The 21357-nt window shown below is 36.9% G+C and overlaps 1 protein-coding gene across 3 annotated transcripts in view; it reads right to left on the bottom strand.

Moving 5' to 3' along the window:
* The window catches only part of TSPAN12 (tetraspanin 12), an 87025-nt gene that overhangs the window by 41174 nt on the left and 24494 nt on the right, over positions 1 to 21357 (bottom strand). For all 3 annotated transcript variants that reach the window (XM_081331016.1, XM_081331015.1, XM_081331017.1), the window contains exon 4: positions 20054 to 20189. In XM_081331016.1, the coding sequence (XP_081187142.1) occupies positions 20054 to 20189 (136 nt within the window). The remainder of the gene's footprint in view (positions 1 to 20053; positions 20190 to 21357) is intronic.

Below are 21357 nucleotides of genomic sequence, written 5' to 3'. Positions count from 1 at the left end.
CTAGAAGCAAGCTCCAGTAAATACAGGTATTCCTCAACTTATGGCCACAATTGAGCCCAAAATTTATGATGCTAAGACATTTATTAAGTGAGTTTTGCCCCATTTTACAACCTTGCCACATTTGTTAAGTGAATTGTTGCAGTTATTAAGTTATTAACACAATTATTAAGTGACTCTGGCTTCCCCATTGACTTTGCTTGTCAGGTGTCAAAAGATGATCACATGACTCTGGAACATTGCAACATCATAAATACATGCCAGTTGTCAAGTGTTAACATTCTGATTACATGGCTATAGGGATGCTCCAATGGTGTAAGTATGAAAAATAATCATGTCACTTTTTCCAGTGCTATTGTAACTTTGAATGGTCACTAAACAAACTGTTGTAAGTCAAGGACTACCTGTATTACTTATTGCATTTTGAACAGCAAATAAATATATTGCAGTGGATCAAAGGGCCTGCAGACTATTTGATAACTATGGACTGATTTATCTTTCCTGCTTGTCAGGGTGTGAAAATGCCATACAATCATTTAGCATCTTCAGTCTATCCCTAAGCCACCACCATTGGCATCTTCTTCTTCAAAAGAAATGTTTTCCAGCTTCCTCTCACCTAAGTGATAACATCTGGTCTCTTCGAAGTGCATCAAACCAAAGTGATTGTATTAAGTTCTGTGGGCAACCTATCATGATTCCTGGTCATTGGTTTTTAGGACATCTTTCTTTTGGAAGTGACAAGCTCTCTCTCTCACCATACTTGCCAACCCATGGCTAGCAGCAGTAGTGGGAAAAGAAGAGTGAGGAGTTCTTTTGGGCACCAGTTCTCATGGCACCAAAATAACCTGCTTTTCACAGTTGAAAAGCCAATTTCCCACTTCCATTCCCACAAGGTTTGACTTGCTCTGCAGCCCACATTTGCCCATCCCTCCATCTTAAAACTGCTTTTGTATACAAATATCTAGTGGTCTTCAGGAATACAGCTTTATTGTAGGGCTGCTGGCTGCAAAGCCAGTTCCACACCCTTTCCCTTGTCAAGGGGAAGAAATGGGGGGATAGCTGCTTTGGCTCCACAACTTCAAATCCAACTCCATGTGTTCTTCATAAGAGAAAATATTGGAGAAGACCTCTGGGTCTTCTGCTGCCACTTACTGGAATCCTAGGAAACATTCATCACCCCGCCTCCCTCCTTCTCCAATTTCTTATGCCAAGACATAATTTGGCTTGACAGTGTAATCAGCACTTCTTTAAGACAGCAAGCTGTTCTATATGACAGTACTTTACTGTTGCTTTGGGGGAAAGACCTATTGGTTCTTAAAGCCACTTTAAGACAATGTTGGCTGCAGGTCCTCAAAGTAGTAGGCACTAAAGGAACCGGTTTTCTGACCGGCTGCCAAAAACTCTTGAGAGAAAGGAAACCATATGATGAAGATGGCATGGAAAACATAGCCGTTTGGAAAGGTTTTTTTCAATGCTACTTTGATCAGTTGGGTAACTTTGCTTTTGCTTATATTTTTCTCTCCTGTTTCCTGATTTAATTGTGGTTAATTTTTTTGTATATTCATCTACTCCTACTATAGCTTAATTCTATCTTAGTATCCAAGTATGCTTTTTCGGGAATATGTTAAAATAACATGTGGGGAGGTGCTATGGATATTGGAGGGTGGGCATGTGCTATAAGCAGGTACTAGACAGAGGGCAGGTGGGTGCACAGGAATCGCAGAGTGATGGATGGGTGCTGAGGACAGGCACTAGGGAATGCAGGAAGATGTGCAGGTATAATGGGAGAACGGGCACTACTGAGCACAGTGCCATGGGGGATGGGCAAGTGCTAACAGGCACCAGGGACCATGGGCTGGTGAAAAAATATTAGAGTAGGAGCAACTTCCAATTTCCTGCCGGCTTCCCCACTGACTTTGCTTCTGAGAAACCAGCAAGGAATGTTAGAAATAACAATCACATGACCATGTCTCGCTGCAACGTTATAATTGTGAGCCATGACCGTGGGGACATTGTGATGTTGTGAACTCTGAGGACCCATCCCAAATCCCCTTCATTCATCACCATTGCAAATTTAAACTAACAAGTGGTTGTAACTTGACGACTGCCTGTACTCTTCCATACATGAATAAAAGGTAAAGGTAAAGGTTCCCCCGCACATGCGTGCTAGTCGTTTCCGATTCTAGGGGCCGGTGCTCATCTCCGTTTCAAAGCCGAAGAGCCAGCGCTTGTCCGAGGACGTCTCCATGGTCATGTGGCCGGCATGACTGGACTCCAAAGGCGCACGGAACGCTGTTACCTTCCCACCGGAGTGGTCCCTATTTTTCTACTTGCATTTTTACGTGCTTTCGAACTGCTAGGTTGGCAGAAGCTGGGACGAGTAACAGGCGCTCACTCTGTTACGCGGCACTCGGGATTCGACCCGCCAAACTGCCGACCTTCTGATCGACAAGCTCAGCGTCCTTCAGAGCACACAGTGGAATTATGGGGAAAATGGGAGAACAGACTGAAGCTTTCTCCCTGGCAGATTTGTAAACTGAACTAAGTCAAAGATCACAACTAGCCATCAGTCAGAAAAAAAGCAATACAGGAGCAAAATCGCTATATATTCAAGATCAGCTTAGGAGAATTGTTTGCAGTAAATAGGGGAAAGTCAGATCATAATCATTTTTAAGGGGTTTTGCCCCTTAAAAATACAACCTTGCTTATAGTAAAGTTTTTCCTTTTTCTGTCATTATTACAGCATTATTAGAAATTAATTTCCCAAGGCACATCTTCCACTTTTATTATTTCTCTTTTATTTCATTGATCAGTGATCAACATGCATGCAGTAGGTCTAATAGGCTGACTTCACAATAACATATGAGGCAAGCAAGCATTACCAGAGTGAAAGTGTGAAAAAAACATTCCATAAGCAAAAATTCAGTCATTTCTTTTGTGTTCAATATATTGGCTGACGTGATTCATAGCTAAATGAGAGAAGAAAACAAGATCCTTCATTTCGGTGGTTTTGTGCCTTAAAGGAAGTCTGCATAAAGTTGATGAATAACAAGATAAAGAGCCCTTGTGCAATTTCCATGGTGAGACTATCTTAGTGAAGAACTTTGTGCTACTACAAAGTGATCTAAGAGTTTTTAAACTACTTGTTTCTTTAAAAATAAAAGCATTTCTTAACATTAAGAAAACTTAAATTCCAGTATCTAGAATTATCCCTGAAAAAAAATCTTATTCACATGAAGTTCTACATTCTACATTTACAGGAAGTAACCTCAGGGCATTTAAATATGTTACTGTTGTGATTCAGGGTCAGCCTGTGGGTTCGGCAGTTGGGTCGGACGACTCAGAGGAGGAGGGGGGTGTTGAAGACCTTGCTGAGGGGGTTGAAGATCTTGCTGATGATAGCCCCCAGCAAGGCCCCTCTCATCTGGTCACGACGCAGACCCAGCTGTGTGAGCCTGACAGCGTGGATGAAGATGACCCACAGCTGGCCCTGTTCAAGGACGCCCGACGCAGGAGGCAGTCAGTCAGGAGTAAACAGAGGGAGGCAATGGGGCACCTCGGAAGGAGGCACAGAGAGGCCACGCCCTGAACTGTATTTAAGGGGAATGTGTGGGAGGGCTGGTTTGCTGAAGGCAACCGCTTGGATTGTTCCTGCGTCTTAGCTCGTGTTTTATGGTTGGTGTCTTGTCTTGCTCTTGTTTTATGTGAATAAATTTGGCAGGCTTTATTCCAGCCTCTTGCCGTTTGTAAAGGGGTCGTCCCTGCTTTTGCTGCAGGGCCGGTAGCAGGCTGGTACAGAACAGTTACTCTAACATTGTGGTGGCGAACCAATGGCACGCGGAGCCCTCTCTGTTGGCACGTGCGCCATTGCTGGGCCGAGCTGCTCCCTCCTGCTCTCTGTGCATGCACAGTTCTTCATGCATGCGCAGTCTGGGAATAGGCAAGAGGCTATAAAAGAAACAATTTTTGGCGTCTGCAGCATTTGCTGCAGACCGTGAGCAAGCATGAGCAGTGATAAGTTTCAATGGACGAGGAGGAAGAGAGGTGGTGAGGACAGCAAAGAAATGAAAGGGGGGGAAAGCTCAACTATTTTGTATACCTTATTCCCTCAAAATCTTTCAAATAATTTTCCTCCAAATAAAAGTAATAGGTTGAGGTTAAATGGTCTTGCCCGTAGGCAAATCTTAGATTCCTTGGAGCATCTATGTGAGGGAAAAATGATGAAGTGAAAAATCACACGATTATGGCTCGGCTGTGATGAACTAATAAAGGGTTCTGCCTATCATTTTCATGCATTATTGACCTAGGAAGGAAGGAAGGAAGGAAGAGAAGAGTGAGAATCTGCCTGGCTAGGTGATTTTGGACCAGTCACATTCTCTCAGTCAGGATGTCAGGCTTGGATGACAAGCCAGTTTTGCCAATTTCTGTAGCCCAATGGCTCAACACTTAGTTGATCTGAAAAGTTGATCTGCATTTGTGGGAAAAAACACTAGTAAGAAAAAATAATAATTGTATGAAGACAGCCCATTTAGAATAATAGCTAAAGGCACTGGACAGAAGTCAGTAGATAGTGAGTTGTAGTTCTATTTTAGACTTATGTATGTAGTCATCAGGGGTCAAGACTGCTTGGAAGGCAGGCAGATATGTGCACACACATCCAGACACACACCCCATACATTCTTACTCCATCTCTTTCCTTTCTCTTTCATATTTGTTTGCCCTATTTCTCTCGGTACTTCTGAATGAACCACTTTGATACCACAGCCTGGATGAGGACCTCCCTGGTGGCACTGGCTGCTGTAGCTACTTAGCTATCGAAAAGGTGGTAGGGTTAATGGCCTCAGCTCAGCAAGGCATGGAAGACCTTGAATTACATGGTCTATGAGTCTCTAAAGAAAGAAAGGAAGAAGCTTAGAAGTACTGACTAAAGAATTTTCTGCATTGTCTGCCATCTTCAGATTTGCAGTTTATAAAGGTAAGGACATGTTTATTATAATGTTTAGTCCAATGGACCAAGCTGGGAACAAAGTTATGTCTATTTTTTAAATACTTACAGTTAATATACACATGAGTCAGGCTTTAGCAACTAAACATGAAGGTTTAATGAAATATTAAAATCCCTAGTAGCAGACTTAAAATAATCTAAGGAGAACCAAGCAAGTTAATTGGAAATAAATACTGGATGAATTAGAAACAAGCCAGAAAACAAAAATAAATGTTCTGACTTTAGCTAAAACTGAAAATAAGACACCCTCAGCCCCATCCTCCACCTCTGCAAGCCCTGTGTATCAGGAATCAATGCTTCAACAAGAAAAATCTAACAATTTTCAGAAGGACATGCAAGCGGCATTACAAATAATCCAAGAGATAATATCTCCTTTCACAAAGAAGATACAAGGAAAAATCGTGAGGAGACAAAGGGCAACTTTGATAAAATGAATCAAGAAATTCATAACATAAACTCTCAACTAGAAAGCTTCTGACAGAAGGTTACAAAGAATAAACAAAGAATTCAGAAAATAGAAGATAAGTCAGTAGAGACCGATCAAAAGATGGAAGAAATAAAAGATGAAAATCAGAGGCTGATGTAGGCAAATAGAGAATTGGAAGATTCAATGGAAGTTTTGGAAATGGAAGGCATCTTATTTCTTAAGATTTCAAAACATAACAGAGGATAAGGAAGAGGACCTCGTGGACTTGATGGCAGAGCTATTGGCTGAAGCACTGGAAATCGGGAAACAGGAAATGGAAGGAGATAAACCAGATATTTCGAGTCAATTCAAGCTATGCAAGGAGAAATAAAGACCCTAGAGAAGTACATGTTAGATTCATCAAAAGATTATAAGAGATGAAATATTGAGTAGAGCGAGAAATGATCCTCTGTGTTATAAAGAAAAGGAAATTGTAGTGTTGAAGCAGTTTCCCAGGAGGATAACAGATTCACGAAGAGTATACCAATTCCTGACCAGAAAATTAACTGGAAAAAAGAGTGAATTTTAGATGGCCAATTCCGGAAGTGATTTAAATTAATTGGGACATGAAAAGATACAGATTGGACTCTGTACTCAAGGCAACAGAGTTCTATGAGAGTTACAGAACTTTTTTGGAAGGGGAAAGCCCAGAATTTCATGCAGGGAGAGAAGCAAAAAAACAGCAAGAGATAGCAATAGAAGGAGTAGCCAAACCAAGGGAAGAAGAAGAAGAGACAGAACACACAAACATAGAAGGGGCAAAAGCAAGAGAACAGAGACAGATAAGAACAACTAGGAGAATAAAACCTAAATATAACTGAAGGAGATACAGAAGAAAAATGGAATTCTCTCAATGAATATAAACGGATTGAATTCCCCTGCAAAAAGAATTTTTTTTTTACACAACTACAAAATTTAAAAATGGATATAATTTGTCTCCAAGAAGCACATATTAAGAGACAACACTATAAACTGTTGGAACAACCAAAAATCGGGAAACTCCACTTCACACTAGCACAACAAAAGAAAAGATGAATAGTTTTATATATTAAAGAGACAACGAACCCCAAACAAATCTATGCAGATGAATAGGGAAGAATATTAATGGTGGAAATAATGATAAATCAAAAACAGATAACGATGGTAGCAATGTATGCACCTAATAACAAACAAGAAGAATTCTATCAAAAATTACATAAAAAGTAGTGGAATTGGAACATCAAAATATTTGCTTAATGAGAGACTTTAATGCAATTGTAGACAGGAAGCTGGATTACAGAATTAGTAAAATAGGGAAAAATGGAAGGAATATACTACCTAAGACTTTCTTTAAAATGGCAGAAGAAATCTATATACAGGATATATGGAGAGAAAAGAACCCCCAAAAAATCACAATATACATTTTTCTCAAACAGGCACAAATCATGGTCCAGAATTGATATGATATGGATATCCCCTGAATTAAGCATGATTATACAAGAGATTGAGATAGAAACCAATATATGGGCAGACCATAATCCGATAAAGATGACTTGGAGAGGAGCTAAGAAAAAACTAACATGGTCTCTGAATCAATCTTTACTGAAATAGAAAGAATTTATACAAATAGCAACAAAGGAAATGTATTTTTTTCTTTAAAATAAACAAAAAAGAAGAGACATCGCTTCAAAATGTGTGGGATACAGCTAAAGCATACTTTGGTTTGGCTATAACTTACATGGCAAAAAAAGAATAAAGAAAAAAAGCAACAACAAATGAAGTTAAAAGAGTAATTGGAATCAAAACTACAAAGAGATCTACAAAAGAAAATCTTAAAAGCAAATGGAAATAATAAAACATAAATTAAATTTAGCAGAGGCTGAAAAAATGGCCCAACAAATTAAAAGGGCAAAACAAAACTTTTTTGAAAATGGTAATAAACAGGGTAGGTGGTTAGCATACAAACTGAAAAGAGATAAAAAATTGATAAATAAATTGCAAAATTCAAAAGGTGACTTACAATTTCAAAACGACATAATTTAAAAAATAAACATAAAGTTTATGAGACACTTTATGACACATAAGAAACTTCTCAAGAAAAAATAAAGCAATACATAAAAAAGCTGATTTACCAAAAATTTCAGCGAACACGCAAAATGTTAAATATTCGGTTCTTGAGGCATTAAGAGAAATGAAGTGTTCAAACAACAAGTTTATTTTAACTCAGAACAGAACAGAAGCAAGCTAATAGCTGCTGCACAGCTATTTATACGGTTGGCCTCTAGGCAACAACAAATATGTTTAAAGTAGCAGTTTCCTGCCCCAAACCTAATTATCAGCCTCGAGACAGCAAGTCTGGCTTTCAGCAACCGTTAGAAAACACACAGAAAGTAGGTCAGACATAAGCAAGCAGTCAAACATTAAGCAAGTGAATTAAAACAGATAAGGCCAATACATTGCACAAAACATGCTAAATGAAAAAATATCAATGATGGAGGTAACAGAGGATATAAAAAGGCAAAAAAATGATAAGACCCCGGATCCAGATGGGCTACCTGCAGAGTTTTATAAATGCCTACAAGATACATTAAGCCCATTAATGAAAGAACTGTGTAATGAGGTACTTTTAGAGGCTAAAATACCAAATACTTGGATAGAAGCCAACATTATTTTAATACCCAAAAATAAAGACTTATACACCAATATGTAAATTTTTGCTTCAATAATAGCAGAAAGATTCAGAGATTTTTGACTGAATTTATACATATAGACCAAAATGGATTTTTACTTAAGACACAAATAAAAAATAATTTAAGAATGATTTTAGATACTTTCAAATACTATGATTTGGAAAAGTGGCAGGATTGAAAATAAATAGAGAAAAGACCAAAGTGATAGTTAAACACCTTACAGATAAACAAAAAAATAAATTGTCAGAAAAAAAGATCTTCAAATAGTTAAGAAAGTTAAATACTTGGGGATATACTTAATAGCAAGACATGCAACAATAAAAGAAGACAACTACATAAAATTATTAAAACAAATAAAATGGAAAAATCTACAACTTTCTAGGGAGAATAGCAATGGTGAAGATGAATATTTTACCAAAATTACTCTTTTTATTTCAAACAATACCTATAAAACTGGGGGGGGGAATTCTTTGACGGATTAAATACACTGATCTTCAAATTTATTTGGCAAGAAAAAAAAGCCAGAATTAGATTGAAAATGCTACAAGAAGCGAAAGAAAATGGAGGATTCGGGCTGCCACTGTTGTGATTCAGCGTCAGCCTGTGGTTCTGGCAGCTGGCTCGGATGATTCTGAAGAGGAGGAGGGGTTTGGAGAGCCTTTGGTGTCAGAGGGAGGTTCTGATGCACTGCAGGACTCTCAGCCTGGCCCCTCCCATCTTGTTCAGACTCAACCTTGTGAGCACGAGGGATTGGAAGAAGACAATCCACAGCTGACTCTGTTCAGGGACACTAGGAGCAGGAGGCAATCTAGCAGAGCAGAACAAAGGAAGGCAATTAGGCAACTCGGGAGAAGGCAATGAGAAGCCAGGCCTTGGGACTGCTGATAAAAGGGGAAGGTGTGGAAGGTGCTGGTTGCTGAAGGCAACCGTTTGAAGATCTTCTGCTAGAGTCCTGGTCTGTTATTCTTGTTTAACTCTTGTTTAACCTTTTGGTTTAAGTCTTGTTTGAACTTTTCGTTTCACTTTTGTTTGAACTCTTCGGAAATAAATTTGGTTGGGTTTTTTCCAGCTTGTTGATTATAAAAAGGGGTTGTCCCTGACATTCAAACAGGGCTGGTCGTAGGCTGGAACAGAACAGCCAGATTAGGCTTTATATTATCAAGCATCTGTATTAACATGGTTTAAAGAATGGATAACAGACATAAAAGATTACTATACCTAGAGGGGCACGACCTACAACTCGGATGGCATGCCTTCCTATGGTATGGAAAGAATAAAATACATAGATACTTTCAAAACCACTATATAAGAAATGCACTTCTTCTAGAATGGGAAAAAGTAAATGCAAAAATTTACATGAAAATACCTGGATGGCTTTCAACAATGGAAGCATTTGTTCACCCAAACCAAATTAACTATGAGAAAATTGTGACTTTTAAAGACATTTAGAATATTGAAGAGAAACTAAAATCTAGACAAGAACTGGAAGAACAGGCCATTGATCTATCATGATGGCCACACCTGCAAATTCAAACAAGATATGAAAAAGATGCTAAAACATTTGGATCTTATAAAGAATAGACAGAATTTGACCAGATACTATTGACACCAGATGAAAAATTAAGAAACTATATGTTAAGTTTAAAGATGGAAGAGGAACAAGTTAAAGAAACAATGATAATATGGGCAAAAACTTTGGGCATAACATAGTTATAAAACTGGCAAAGCCTTTGGGAAAAAAACTCTAAAATAACAAAGGCAGTGGCTTACAAAAGAAACCTACATAAAATGTTTTACAGATGGCACTTAACACCTATGAGGTTAGCAAAAATGTTCAAAAATATGTCTAGTAATTGTTGGAAATGTAGACAAAAACCAGGCACATACTGTCATCTTTGGTGGACATGCCCTAAAGCCAGTGGTGGGATTTAAATATGTGAACAACCGGTTCCCTGTGTGGATGCTGCTTCCAGAAGTCCATTCTGGGCCTGGGCAACAAAAAATTAGCTACCGGTTCTGCTGAAGTGGTGCAAACCAGCTGAATCCCACCACTGCCTAAAGCCAAAAGATTTTGGTCAACAATACATATATGGTTAGAGAAAATGATTAAAAAATGTAGATTTTAAGCCAGAATTATTTTTGTTATGTATAATTGTAGGAAATTATGAGAAAGAATGTGTGCATTTAATGTTACATGTACTAACTGCAGCGAGCATTGTATTTGTTCAACATTGGAAAGATGAAGAATTATCAGGGGCAGAAGAGATAATTAAGAAAATTTTGGACTGTGCAGAAATGGACAGACTTACACTGAAAATGAAAAAAAAAGAAAAGTCAGAATACTTTAGAACATGGGATACATTTTATCAATGGCTAGAAAAATGAGGTAGAGAGAAAGGAGTTTAACATGTATTAGTAAGCTAAATATTGGAATCCAGACATGTTGCTGATAAAATATTAACAATTTGTGATTATAAAAAATAATAAAATATTGTTAAAAAAAACAAAACAAGCCAAAAGAAAATGAGAGTGGATTGGAGTGCCTGGATTCCTGTACAGAAGAGCAATCTAAAACATGTTTGTAGATATTTCACATGCTTTTTCTAAACTCAGTGACAAAGATTTCAAGGGCTAGATGTGATGATGGTGATAAGGATGAATAATTCAATTTGAATTCTGTTTTTACACCTAGAAAGTAGAAAACCTCATGCAATGTAATGAGATTTTCAGTTGTCCTCTGCTTCAGTAGTGATTAGGGATGCTATAGGCTGCAGAATAAAATCTTTAGAGAAATAAACCTGACATATATGATATGCAAAACATTTCCAATTTTTTACTATCATGACGTATGGCATTTCCCACCAGCTACCAGATTTCTTTTAGCACACACCATTCTCAAAAATTATTTATTTCCAAAACAAATTTGGAAGGAAAAGTCAAGCCAAAAATCTCCCATCAACCCTGCTTTTGTAGCCTAAGATTACTATTACTCCAATTGTAATTAAAATCTAATAATGCCTTGGAAACCACACACAAATCCCTCTGGAAGTTACTGTTTTTAGATTTGATTAAAATAATGGAAATTTGAATTCTTGAGTGCCAAATCAAAATCTGGTTTCTTTTGGATGCCTGATGAAACACGTTTTCCCAAACTGGGGAGGGAGGAGGAGTCATTCAGAAAAGAAATTGATGTCACCGGATCCCTAAAAGGAAATTGGTTCCACAATAGATAAGCTGTAAATGCAATTGAAATCTTAGGTCAACAAAAGAAATGTAGCTTTTCTCTTCAGGGAAATCAGTACTGAACTAAATGGTTCATTCATTCTGGAATTATTTGTTAAGATTTATGATGTGCACAGATACTAACATGTTATTTACAGAGTGTCTTTTTTAAAAGTAAAGGTTATTTTACAAAATGTGTATTTTTCCACAAGTGTATGGTGCTTTACTGCCCTCTATATATAAACTATATATTTAATCTTTTCTTGTTAATGTTTTTTTTTGTTTTTTAATTATATTTTAGATTTTTTTTAACCTGCCTTTATTATTTTTATAAATAACTTCAGGGCGTGAACATGCATAATAATCTTTCTTCCTACTATTTTCCCTACAACAATCTTATGAGGAGGGTTGGATTGAGAAAGAATAACTGTCATACAGCCAGCCATGCCTAATTCCCAGTATTTATCCATATATTCTTGCATAATTGAACAGAAATGAAACATCTTTTCATCTGTTTCAAATATAGTGTCCCATGAAAAAATACTTTTGTGAGCAAAGAGAGATCGTTAAAACAACCCTAATCATATACACTCAGTCAGATTTCATAGAAAGTTATTTAGTATTAGCGTTCTCTGAAGACCCTAAGGTAGTTTATTCTAGAATTTATGGCATAAAAAAATCATTTCACATGCAAGATGCTCTCACACATTTTGCTCTGTCTGCATATCCAATCATAAGAGAGCCTAAAAATTAATACAGTAAATTATTACTTATTTTTGGTCTGGCTTATTACAAAAGCAAGTCAATTTACAGATTCACTCTATGATGGAAAGATTAGGCCAAGACTAAAGTAAGAGTCTTTCATCTGTTCAGTAAGGGCCTGCCAGTGCTTATCTGCCAAAGATTTATTTTTCACCAATTTTCCTGATAAAGGCTATTACTGAAGAGATCTGTATTAGCAGCTCTGAGATAGGTTCCTAAGAGGTTTTTCTAAGATGCTGAGACTTTAGAAAGAGTGCAGAGAAGAGTAACTAAGACGATTAGGGGCCTGGAGACTAAAACATATGAAGAAAGGTTGCAGGAATTGGGTGTGGCTAATCTAGAGAAAAGAAGGACTAGAGGTGACATGATAGCAATGTTCCAATATTTGAGAGGCTGCCACAAAGGAGAGGGGTCAATCTATTTTCCAAAGCACCAGAAGGCAATACAAGAAATAAAAGATGAAAACTAATCAAGGAGAGAAACAACCTAGATCTAAGGAGAAACTTCCTAACAGTGAGAACAATAAACCAGTGGAATGGCTAGCCTTCAGAAATTATGGGTGCTTCATCACTGGAGGTTTTTAATAGACTGGACAGCCACTTGTCTGAAATTGCTAGAGCAGAGGGTTGGACCAGAAGACCTCCAAAGTCCCTTCCAACTCTTATTATTCTGTATTTTATTCTGTTAGGTACAACAAAACTCTACTTTCTTATGCCGCTTTTAAGAAAAAAATCCTGTAAGACTTTCACAGTTTTTATCACACAATGACACTTTTATTGCCTAATTAAAATGTTAAAAACATTAAGAGAGCACATTCAAAGCTTAATCAGAGCCCTGCTCAACTCTGTAGTATATGTAAATGGATAAGTCTCTCATCATATGAAAATTGTCGTTTTCCAGTCCACTAAAGAATATAGACCACTTCTGTATCTAGAACAAGTCAACATGGTCAGAAATATGGATTCCATCAAGTTTAGGCTTTTGCCATTTTGTTTAATCCTGTATCAGTTGGAGTTGTGTATAGTCAATCTGCCCATCTTTGGAAACAGTTCACCTCTTTCTCCATTCTAACTTGTATTGTACTCAGTTCCATGTAATGATTGGAAAAAGGGACTTTCATTCTCTTATTATCTAGTCCAGTACGGCAAAAAATAAACACATAAATGGCTCTAGCACTTCTGCTTTCGCCCAATGAATCGAAATCCATAGGACAAATAGGTCAGGATGAAATTTATTTTATTGGATTTTTCTCATGTCTTTATTACTTTATAATTAATTTAAGGTGGCAAACCTTCCTCATACTCCTTCCTCCTCCTAATTTCCTCACAACAACCACCCTATGAAGTGTGTTGGGTTGGGTTGGGCCCAGAGTCACCCATCTGGCTTTCATGCCTAAGATAGGACTAGAACTCACGATCTCCTGGTTTCTAGGCCAGCACCTTAAGCACTATACCAAACTGACTACAAAACAACACTGAAAATTGATGGGATTTTTAGCCATAATTCTTTAAAATCTGTGTTTTTAAAGGTTTGCACACTGTTACTGTTTGAGACTGAATCCATTTAAAGGTGGATTCAACATAAAAACAGTTGCTGTTTGTGTATAATATACATAGCAAATTTCAGATAAATAAAATGAAGATTCTACAATCATGATAAGTAGTGTACTAGGGGTAGATACAGAAGTAAAAACTTGGTACTTTCCTTAGAAGAGAGCAGTTGTGAAGGCTAGCTAAAATAGTTCCCAATTCATCATCACACAAATACCAAGAATGAGAGACAAGAAGCCATAGAATTGAATGAAAGGTAGAAAAATTACTTTAAAAGAGCTTTATCAGTGCAATACAAAAAGAGCCCAAGATTACAGACAGAGTACCTATATTAGATAAATCAAATCACAGAAAAAGACATTCATGTGATTGTCTCACTTTACAGTGCAGGATTTTGTGCTATTATCAGAATGTTGCTGCTATATAATAGAAAACAGTTATTTCTGTCTATAATATTCAATATTGAGGAAAATAGATTGTTCTGAGATGAGCTAATCTTGAAAGAGCCATCCATGACCATATTCTCATTGAATTAAATGGAAGTTTAATCATTCTCTGAAGCTTGAAGGGCTGACCCCACCAACACAGATAGCATATTTTATACTCTGAGATTTTAATGTTCTACTGAAATGTCATTATCTTAAATACCAGAACATCTTAGTGAGAAAAAACATACAACACAAAATTGTCCCTGTAAAAGAAGGGAATTACCATTATTAGCCTGCTTATCCCATTTGCTTTTATTTTTAGATCAGCTAAAAATAATATAAAGGAAAGCAGAACTATAAACCTGTTCTTTGTACTAGTTCAATTTCATAGCAATAGTGAAATTAATTCCAAATGTTCATAAAGCCTAACACTGCAGAAATGAAGAAATTATTAATTATGTGGTCAGCAATTTATACTATATTTCACTGTACTGCTTCAGCACATTCTCCTATTAAATCAACAAGGCTTATGCTAAAAAATTCATTAAACAGACAAAACATTAGTGGTTATGACAATGCATTTTGCAAAAGTCTTAAGGAAAAAACAGTTCAGAGAAAAGTAAAGGGAAAAATAACTTTTAAACAGGCTCCTCAAAGCCTGATATTTATAAAGGGAAAGGTAAAGGTTCCCCTGCACATGCGTGCTAGTCGTTTCTGACTCTAGGGGCTGGTGCTCATCTCTGTTTCAAAGCTGAAGAGCCAGCACTTGTCCGAGGACATCTCCGTGGTCATGTGGCCAGCATGACTAGACGCCAAAGGCGCACAGAAGGCTGTTACCTTCCCACCGTAGTGGTCGCTATTTTTCTACTTGCATTTTTTTTACGTGCTTTCGAACTGCTAGGTTGGCAGAAGCTGGGATGAGTAACAGGCGCTCACTCTGCTACGCGGCACTCGGGATTCGACCCGCTAAACTGCCGACCTTCAGATCGACAAGCTCAGCATCCTAACCCACTGAGCCACCGTGTCCCTCACCTGATATTTATATGCCTCAACAATTTCCTTGCTCAATGCATGGCTTCCTTAGAGAAAAAGATCTTTTAACACTTATGACATAAAGCAGCTTAATGTTGAATATATGCTAACTCTTTAATAATTAGGCCAGATTTATAGTTAGCCATTTTCTTAATTGGCTAATTGCTTTAGTGATCTCCTGGTCATTTTGAACAATATTAGATGGCAAACAGAACTATTCAGGCAAACAGCCTTAAAAAAATGGCTCTGATTTAAGTTGGGCCATTCTCAGAATATTGTGTAGCAATTTTTCTTCCCAAAGTCTTGGAAAATGTAGCTTGGTGTGTTAAAAGAACTGTGTTTTGGAGGCTATATATGAGACTCTCTCACTTCCTTCATAGATTTAAGGAAACATAGAACAAAGATAACCTAGTACCATAAATGTTGAATACATTTCCATAAATATTACGGTCTTCCAAAGTATTAGTTCCCAATTCTAATGTCACAGGTTTCACAAGAATTAACAGATGCAGAAAGTGACAATATTAGACCTTACATGACATTTTTGGGGGACTCTCTAGCTCCATTAAATTGGGAAGTAAAAGCTAACTAGTTTTTCAATGGACTATAATATCTCCTCCCCTTTCCTCCTTGCTTTCGTTTTTAAGGAGGTGGGATGAGAATTGGTAAGTCTCTAGAAGGCAACTCACCTCCATAACTGTCCTCAATTCTACATACACTCCCACACACAAGCTGAAATCACATGCCGTTCTAATTCAGTGGCAAAACAGCCAAATTATCACATCATGATTTCACATTATTTGGTGTAGGAAATGAACAGTATGGAAATAGGAGAGATTTACCTTCTGGTTCAATACCCTTCCTTATTTATGAAGTAAAATCCTAAAAATAATCATGGCACTAAATGTCATTTTGCCCCCAAATTTCATCTGTGTGATCTCATTCTATTCAATTCAGTCACTAAGCACAGGTGCTTAATTTGTTAACCCTGTTTGTTGCAAGGTGGTTGCAAAGCATGTGAATGGAATCACATGACCATAGGACACTGCAACAATCATTAAATATATGCCAGTTATGAAGCAAACAAATGACTGTCACATGACTGCTGGATGCTGTGAGTATTGTAAAGGACAAGATTGATTGCAGAGTTCTTTTAGTACCATAACTTTGAACAGTTGCAGCATGAAGCAGTTAGTAATCAAGAACTACCATATTTCAAACTATGCCTCTTAGCCTTTTATTTATAAAAAAAATATCACAAGAAACTAAAGAAGATTTTGTATGACATATGATTTTCTAGAGAAAAAGGGCAATCATAAGTTGGCTACTAGCACACTGGGAAAATATATCAGTTTATCTTCTAATAAATGTTTTATATTTTATGATGGCTATATTTTCTCTGATTTTTTTAATCATAGTAATTAATCTACGACAGCATCAGCAATGGGATTTCAATGTTCAAAAATAATCCCATTATAATGTTGCAAACTTCAAATATAGTACACTGTACTAGGAAAGGCAACATATTTTTCCACTGTAAACAATCATTTCTTAATTGAAGCATTTCTCTTAACTTATTTACTTCCTCTTTTACTGTTTTGGGTGTTGAGGGAGATACAAAGTTCTGGCTCTTTCTCTTCTGGTGGCCTCAACCACTGTTAACTGATGTTGTTGTAGTGTGTCTTTAATGCTGCCTCTTCTCTTCTTAACACACTTCAGAATTTGGAACTATTCTTAAAGAATTTTCATTGATTTTCCCAATGTCTCCAACAATACATATAATTTGCAAGTTACAATCATTCATTTAGCAAACATTCAAAGTTATGAAAGGGGCTGAACAAATGACTCTTATACAGTCCTTATAATTCGAACTGTCACACTATCCTTGCAGTCAGGTGACTGTGAGCCAGGTGCTGAATGCCTGGCTTGCAATTATAACTTTGCAGCAAGTTGCAGTCACCTAAGTTAACTTTCAGGAAGTTGTAAGTTGTGATCACATAAGATCCTTGCTTAATAACCCGCATCGTCCTTGCTTAACAATGGCCTTTATAACCACATTTGGTAAGGCCACACCTGGAATACTGCATCCAGTTTTGGTCACCACAATGTAAAAAAGATGTCGAGACTCTAGAAAGGGTACAGAGAAGAGTAACAAAGATGATTAGGGGGCTGGAGGCTAAAACATATAGGGAACGGTTGCTGGAATTGGGTATGTGTAGTTTAATGAAGAGAAGGGTGAGGGGTGACATGACAGCAGTGTTCCAATATCTCAGGGGCTGCCACAAAGAAGAGGGAGCCAAGCTATTCTCCAAAGCACCTGAAAGCAGGACAAGAAGCAACGGATGGAAACTAGTCAAGGAGAGAAGCAACCTAGAACTAAGGAGAAACTTCCTGACAGTTAGAACAATTAACCAGTGGAACAACCTGCCTCCAGAAGTGGTGAATGCTCCAACACTGGAGGTTTTTAAGAAGAGACTGGACAGCCATTTGCCTGAAATGGTATAAGGTTTCCTGCCTAAGCAGGGGGTTGGACTAGATGACCTCCAAGGTCCCTTCCAACATCATTATTATTATTATTATTATTATTATTATTATTATTATTATTATTATTATTATTATTATTATTATTATTATTATTATTGCTTAGCAATGGAAATTCTGATCCCAAATGCCAGTCATAAACTGTGGACTACCTGTATCTTCTCCTCTTTCTATCTTTTTCACTTGTCCATAGTACATCACTTTTTATCACTGAGATGAATGTACAAATGACCTTGGGTAAAGAGAGGAAGAGATACTGCCAGGAAACAATCAGACAAGAGAGAGAGGAACCTGTAGTTGCTTAAGAGTCAGAGAAAAAACTTAGGAAGGGCCCACCCTAATGGATCAAACAGTTAAAAGTGGAGGCAGAAAGTTTGTGCCTTCAGACTTGCAAGATTTTGTTAATGTAGTCTTACAATATAGTAGAATTTGTTCATCTTGTGTTTCCTATATGGTTTACCGGGAAGCTTATGTAGGTCATAGAACACTGCTTTATACTAGATATGATATGCTTAACCTATATTTGTATTATGATTGGCATATTTTATCTTTTAAAGAAAAATCTGAAAATCAATTATTTTCTATTGAATTAAATGAGACAGTTTGAACTTTGGAGTACATTCAATTTAATAGGTGCTCTAACTCTTCAATTCTAAAAAAAAGCAAGAATGAAAATAAAAGGGGTGGAAAAGTCTTAATATTTCACTGCGATTTCTTTATCTTTTAATTCATCTGGTTTTACATAAGCTCATCCTCTGAGTGTTTATTAGTGTGATGAATGTATTATTGATTCCTGTTTGCGCTCTCCACATTACAACAGTAAACAGCTTATTTAACAATTACTCAAGAAATAAAGTGTATTTAGAAAAAGATCATTTATTTTCTGCTTATCACTTGAGCCAGCAAGAACTGGTTTTCAGGCTCCTGAGAGTGAAATATTGTTGATTAAGACCTTCAGAATGTCTAGGCTTGATTTAATGAAGTTTGATTGCTCTACACACAGTACATGTGTTTACTTCCAGATTGTGTTAAAGAGCAATCACTAGGTGTTTTTTTTCCTTCATGGCATTCCAAATAAACAAAAGAGAAAAAATAGAAAAAACCTAAACTCCATTGGTTCATTTTGTTGTTTTTTCAGTGCCCTTCAAAATGCTATATAACAAAACATTATTCTGAGACTTTCAAAAGCAGAAAAACCCACTGGGTTAAAATTTTTGAAGGGCTTGTTATAGAAGGGATTGGATTCTGACTGCTGCAGAATTATGTGGAAATATTTCTTTCCATGATTTGAAAACAACTTTTGTTAATACAGCTTAAAATTGCCTTTGTTGTCGTCGTCTTCTTTTTGCAGCCAGCAAACCCTGCTGACTCTAACTTTTGTTTGTAATCTATTTTAAAGATCTTTTTCAGCATGCATTGCTGATCAAAGAAAAAAGTAAATTAAATCCAAGCTATACTTTCTTCTAGTTTTATTACTGTTCTTGCTTAGAGCACCCCAACTAAAGAGCATGGAGGGAAAGCAAGACTAACCAAATTTTGAAATGCAGAAACAAACTCACTTGGACCTTATGGGCCTTGGTAAAAGTCTCATAATCTGTTGCCCCCACCCTATGGGACATTCTCCCCCTGGAGGTGAGGCAGACCCCCCTGAAAATAAGTTTAAATATGTGCTGTAGCCTCACATGGGGAGCCCAAAGACGCATGTAATCGTGGGACTGGTTGGTGGCCCGAGAGCCCTGCCTTTGTCTTTTTAATTAATTTTAACAGGTCTTAATTATTTTTGTCTCCTTCTAAAAAATAATTTCAAAATTGTAATTCTAACATTTTAATTTTTACATACTGTTTATATAGTCTGACATTTTATTGTACATTGCCCAGAGTTCCTCTTTGAAGGAGATGGGCAGTTCACAAATATGAAAAATAAATAAATTAAATCTTATTCCTGTAGGCTGGTACCTGCCTTGGTAAAATCTGAACTGGGAGTAAAGAACACGGCTTAATCCACATGTTGGTTATCAGCATGCTTTTAATAGCTCCAATGTGGGTAGACCAAATAATTGGGCCTTTCTTCGATGGGAGAAGGGGACCAAGAAGATTTGAAAGGGCCAAATGTTGGGCCTTGAATATTGTAGATTTTCTGACATTAAACATCCTGAACCCTCTGACTACTGGAGCATAGCCCCAGTTTACAAAACCTAGGCAAGCCCTTGAACCTCTAAACCTTCCATACCTCTAAGACTAGGGCACTTGTTTTTAGTGGGCATGACTATGAACAAGCTATTTTTGAAATCACACATACATATACACACAGAGTTGAACTCACAAAACATTTCTTCAGCTGAATATTAAATGATACATCAATGAATAAATAGAAATCTTACCCATACAAGTAAGAGAAGGTTTCTTTTCACTGTTCCACAATATCCCAGCATTCCAATAATGATAAGGAAACAGCAGACTGCAATCATGACTGGATGGACAACTGGAAAATAAGTAGACACAACTGCCTCCTCCACTCTGAAAACAAATGAAACAGATCAAGTTGATAGAGTGGAGCCCAGCTTTCCTACAAAGCAGTTTATAAAATAGTATTCTTCTGGGGAAAGAATGCAGAAATTATTTTGTTATTAGAAAGATTCTGTTATCAGGTGGCAATGCCCTTTGAATCTAAATGAAAATTGTCTGTCTGTCTATCTATCTATATCTAAAGCTGCTTGCATTCATTATCCAGCAATTAGCTCTGGAATAGCAACTCACACTGCTACATCAATTTAAAATCTGCACTGTGTAAATCAAACTGCTTTGAGATAAGCAAATTGAATAAGGTATGAGACACAATGAAATCTCCCAAGAAACAGAATATTAAATAACCTGAGAATTTGTTCTGGGAACAATCCCAGTTCTCACTACTCTTCTTTTAATTATCAGAAATATATGTGTACAATAGATTTTACTTTTTGCTTCTGGAAATGCAGTTCAGGTCCAGAAATGTGAGGGAAAATTGAGCTAATAATTTTCTTGAATTTCTTCTTAGCAATTAGTCACAATAGAATTTCCCTGCTTAGAGGTAGTAAATTTCTCTAATTAGCACACTAAATAAATCTCTCAGGAAGGACTTTTACCAATACCTCATGCTTTTCCAAGGTATTTGTCTAGCAACCTTTAGAAAGTTGGACTAGGTGAGATTTGGAGTCAAACTGCACATTATTTTAATGATATAGGATCCAACACTGTTTGCTTCCTGTGTGTAGCAAATACAGTCTTCTCCTCCCTTTTGTAGAACAAATTACAGCAGAATAAATGAATGTCCTACATAAAGGTCAAAAATAAGACTTTGACAATTTGAAATTATGGAGGAGATCAAAAGGCTATGATGGGTAAGTGCTAAATACATCACAGACAATATGAAGCAGTATTTCCCTGCAGGTATGTGGTTTGTAAAAAGGACATGTTCTACCTACTAAGAAACTCTTATTTACTTGGAATGTCTGCTGTTGTAACTGTATTGTAAGTGAAACTTCTATCCTAGAGTTACCTTTTCTAAATCCTTGTCTTGTGCCTTCTTGTTTTAATCTCTTTAATCTACTTCATTAAAGAATTAAAATATGGTTTAAGTAGGAATATTAAGAAGCCTTTATCTGAAAGTACCTGAGAATTATGATATAAGGAACAAGAGGTCAACCCT

Source organism: Vipera berus (genome assembly GCF_964194415.1).
Source record: "Vipera berus genome assembly, chromosome: 6".
Lineage (NCBI taxonomy): Eukaryota > Metazoa > Chordata > Lepidosauria > Squamata > Viperidae > Vipera > Vipera berus.
The sequence above is the reverse complement of the archived record's forward strand: the minus strand, read 5'-3'. Positions and strand labels throughout refer to the sequence as shown.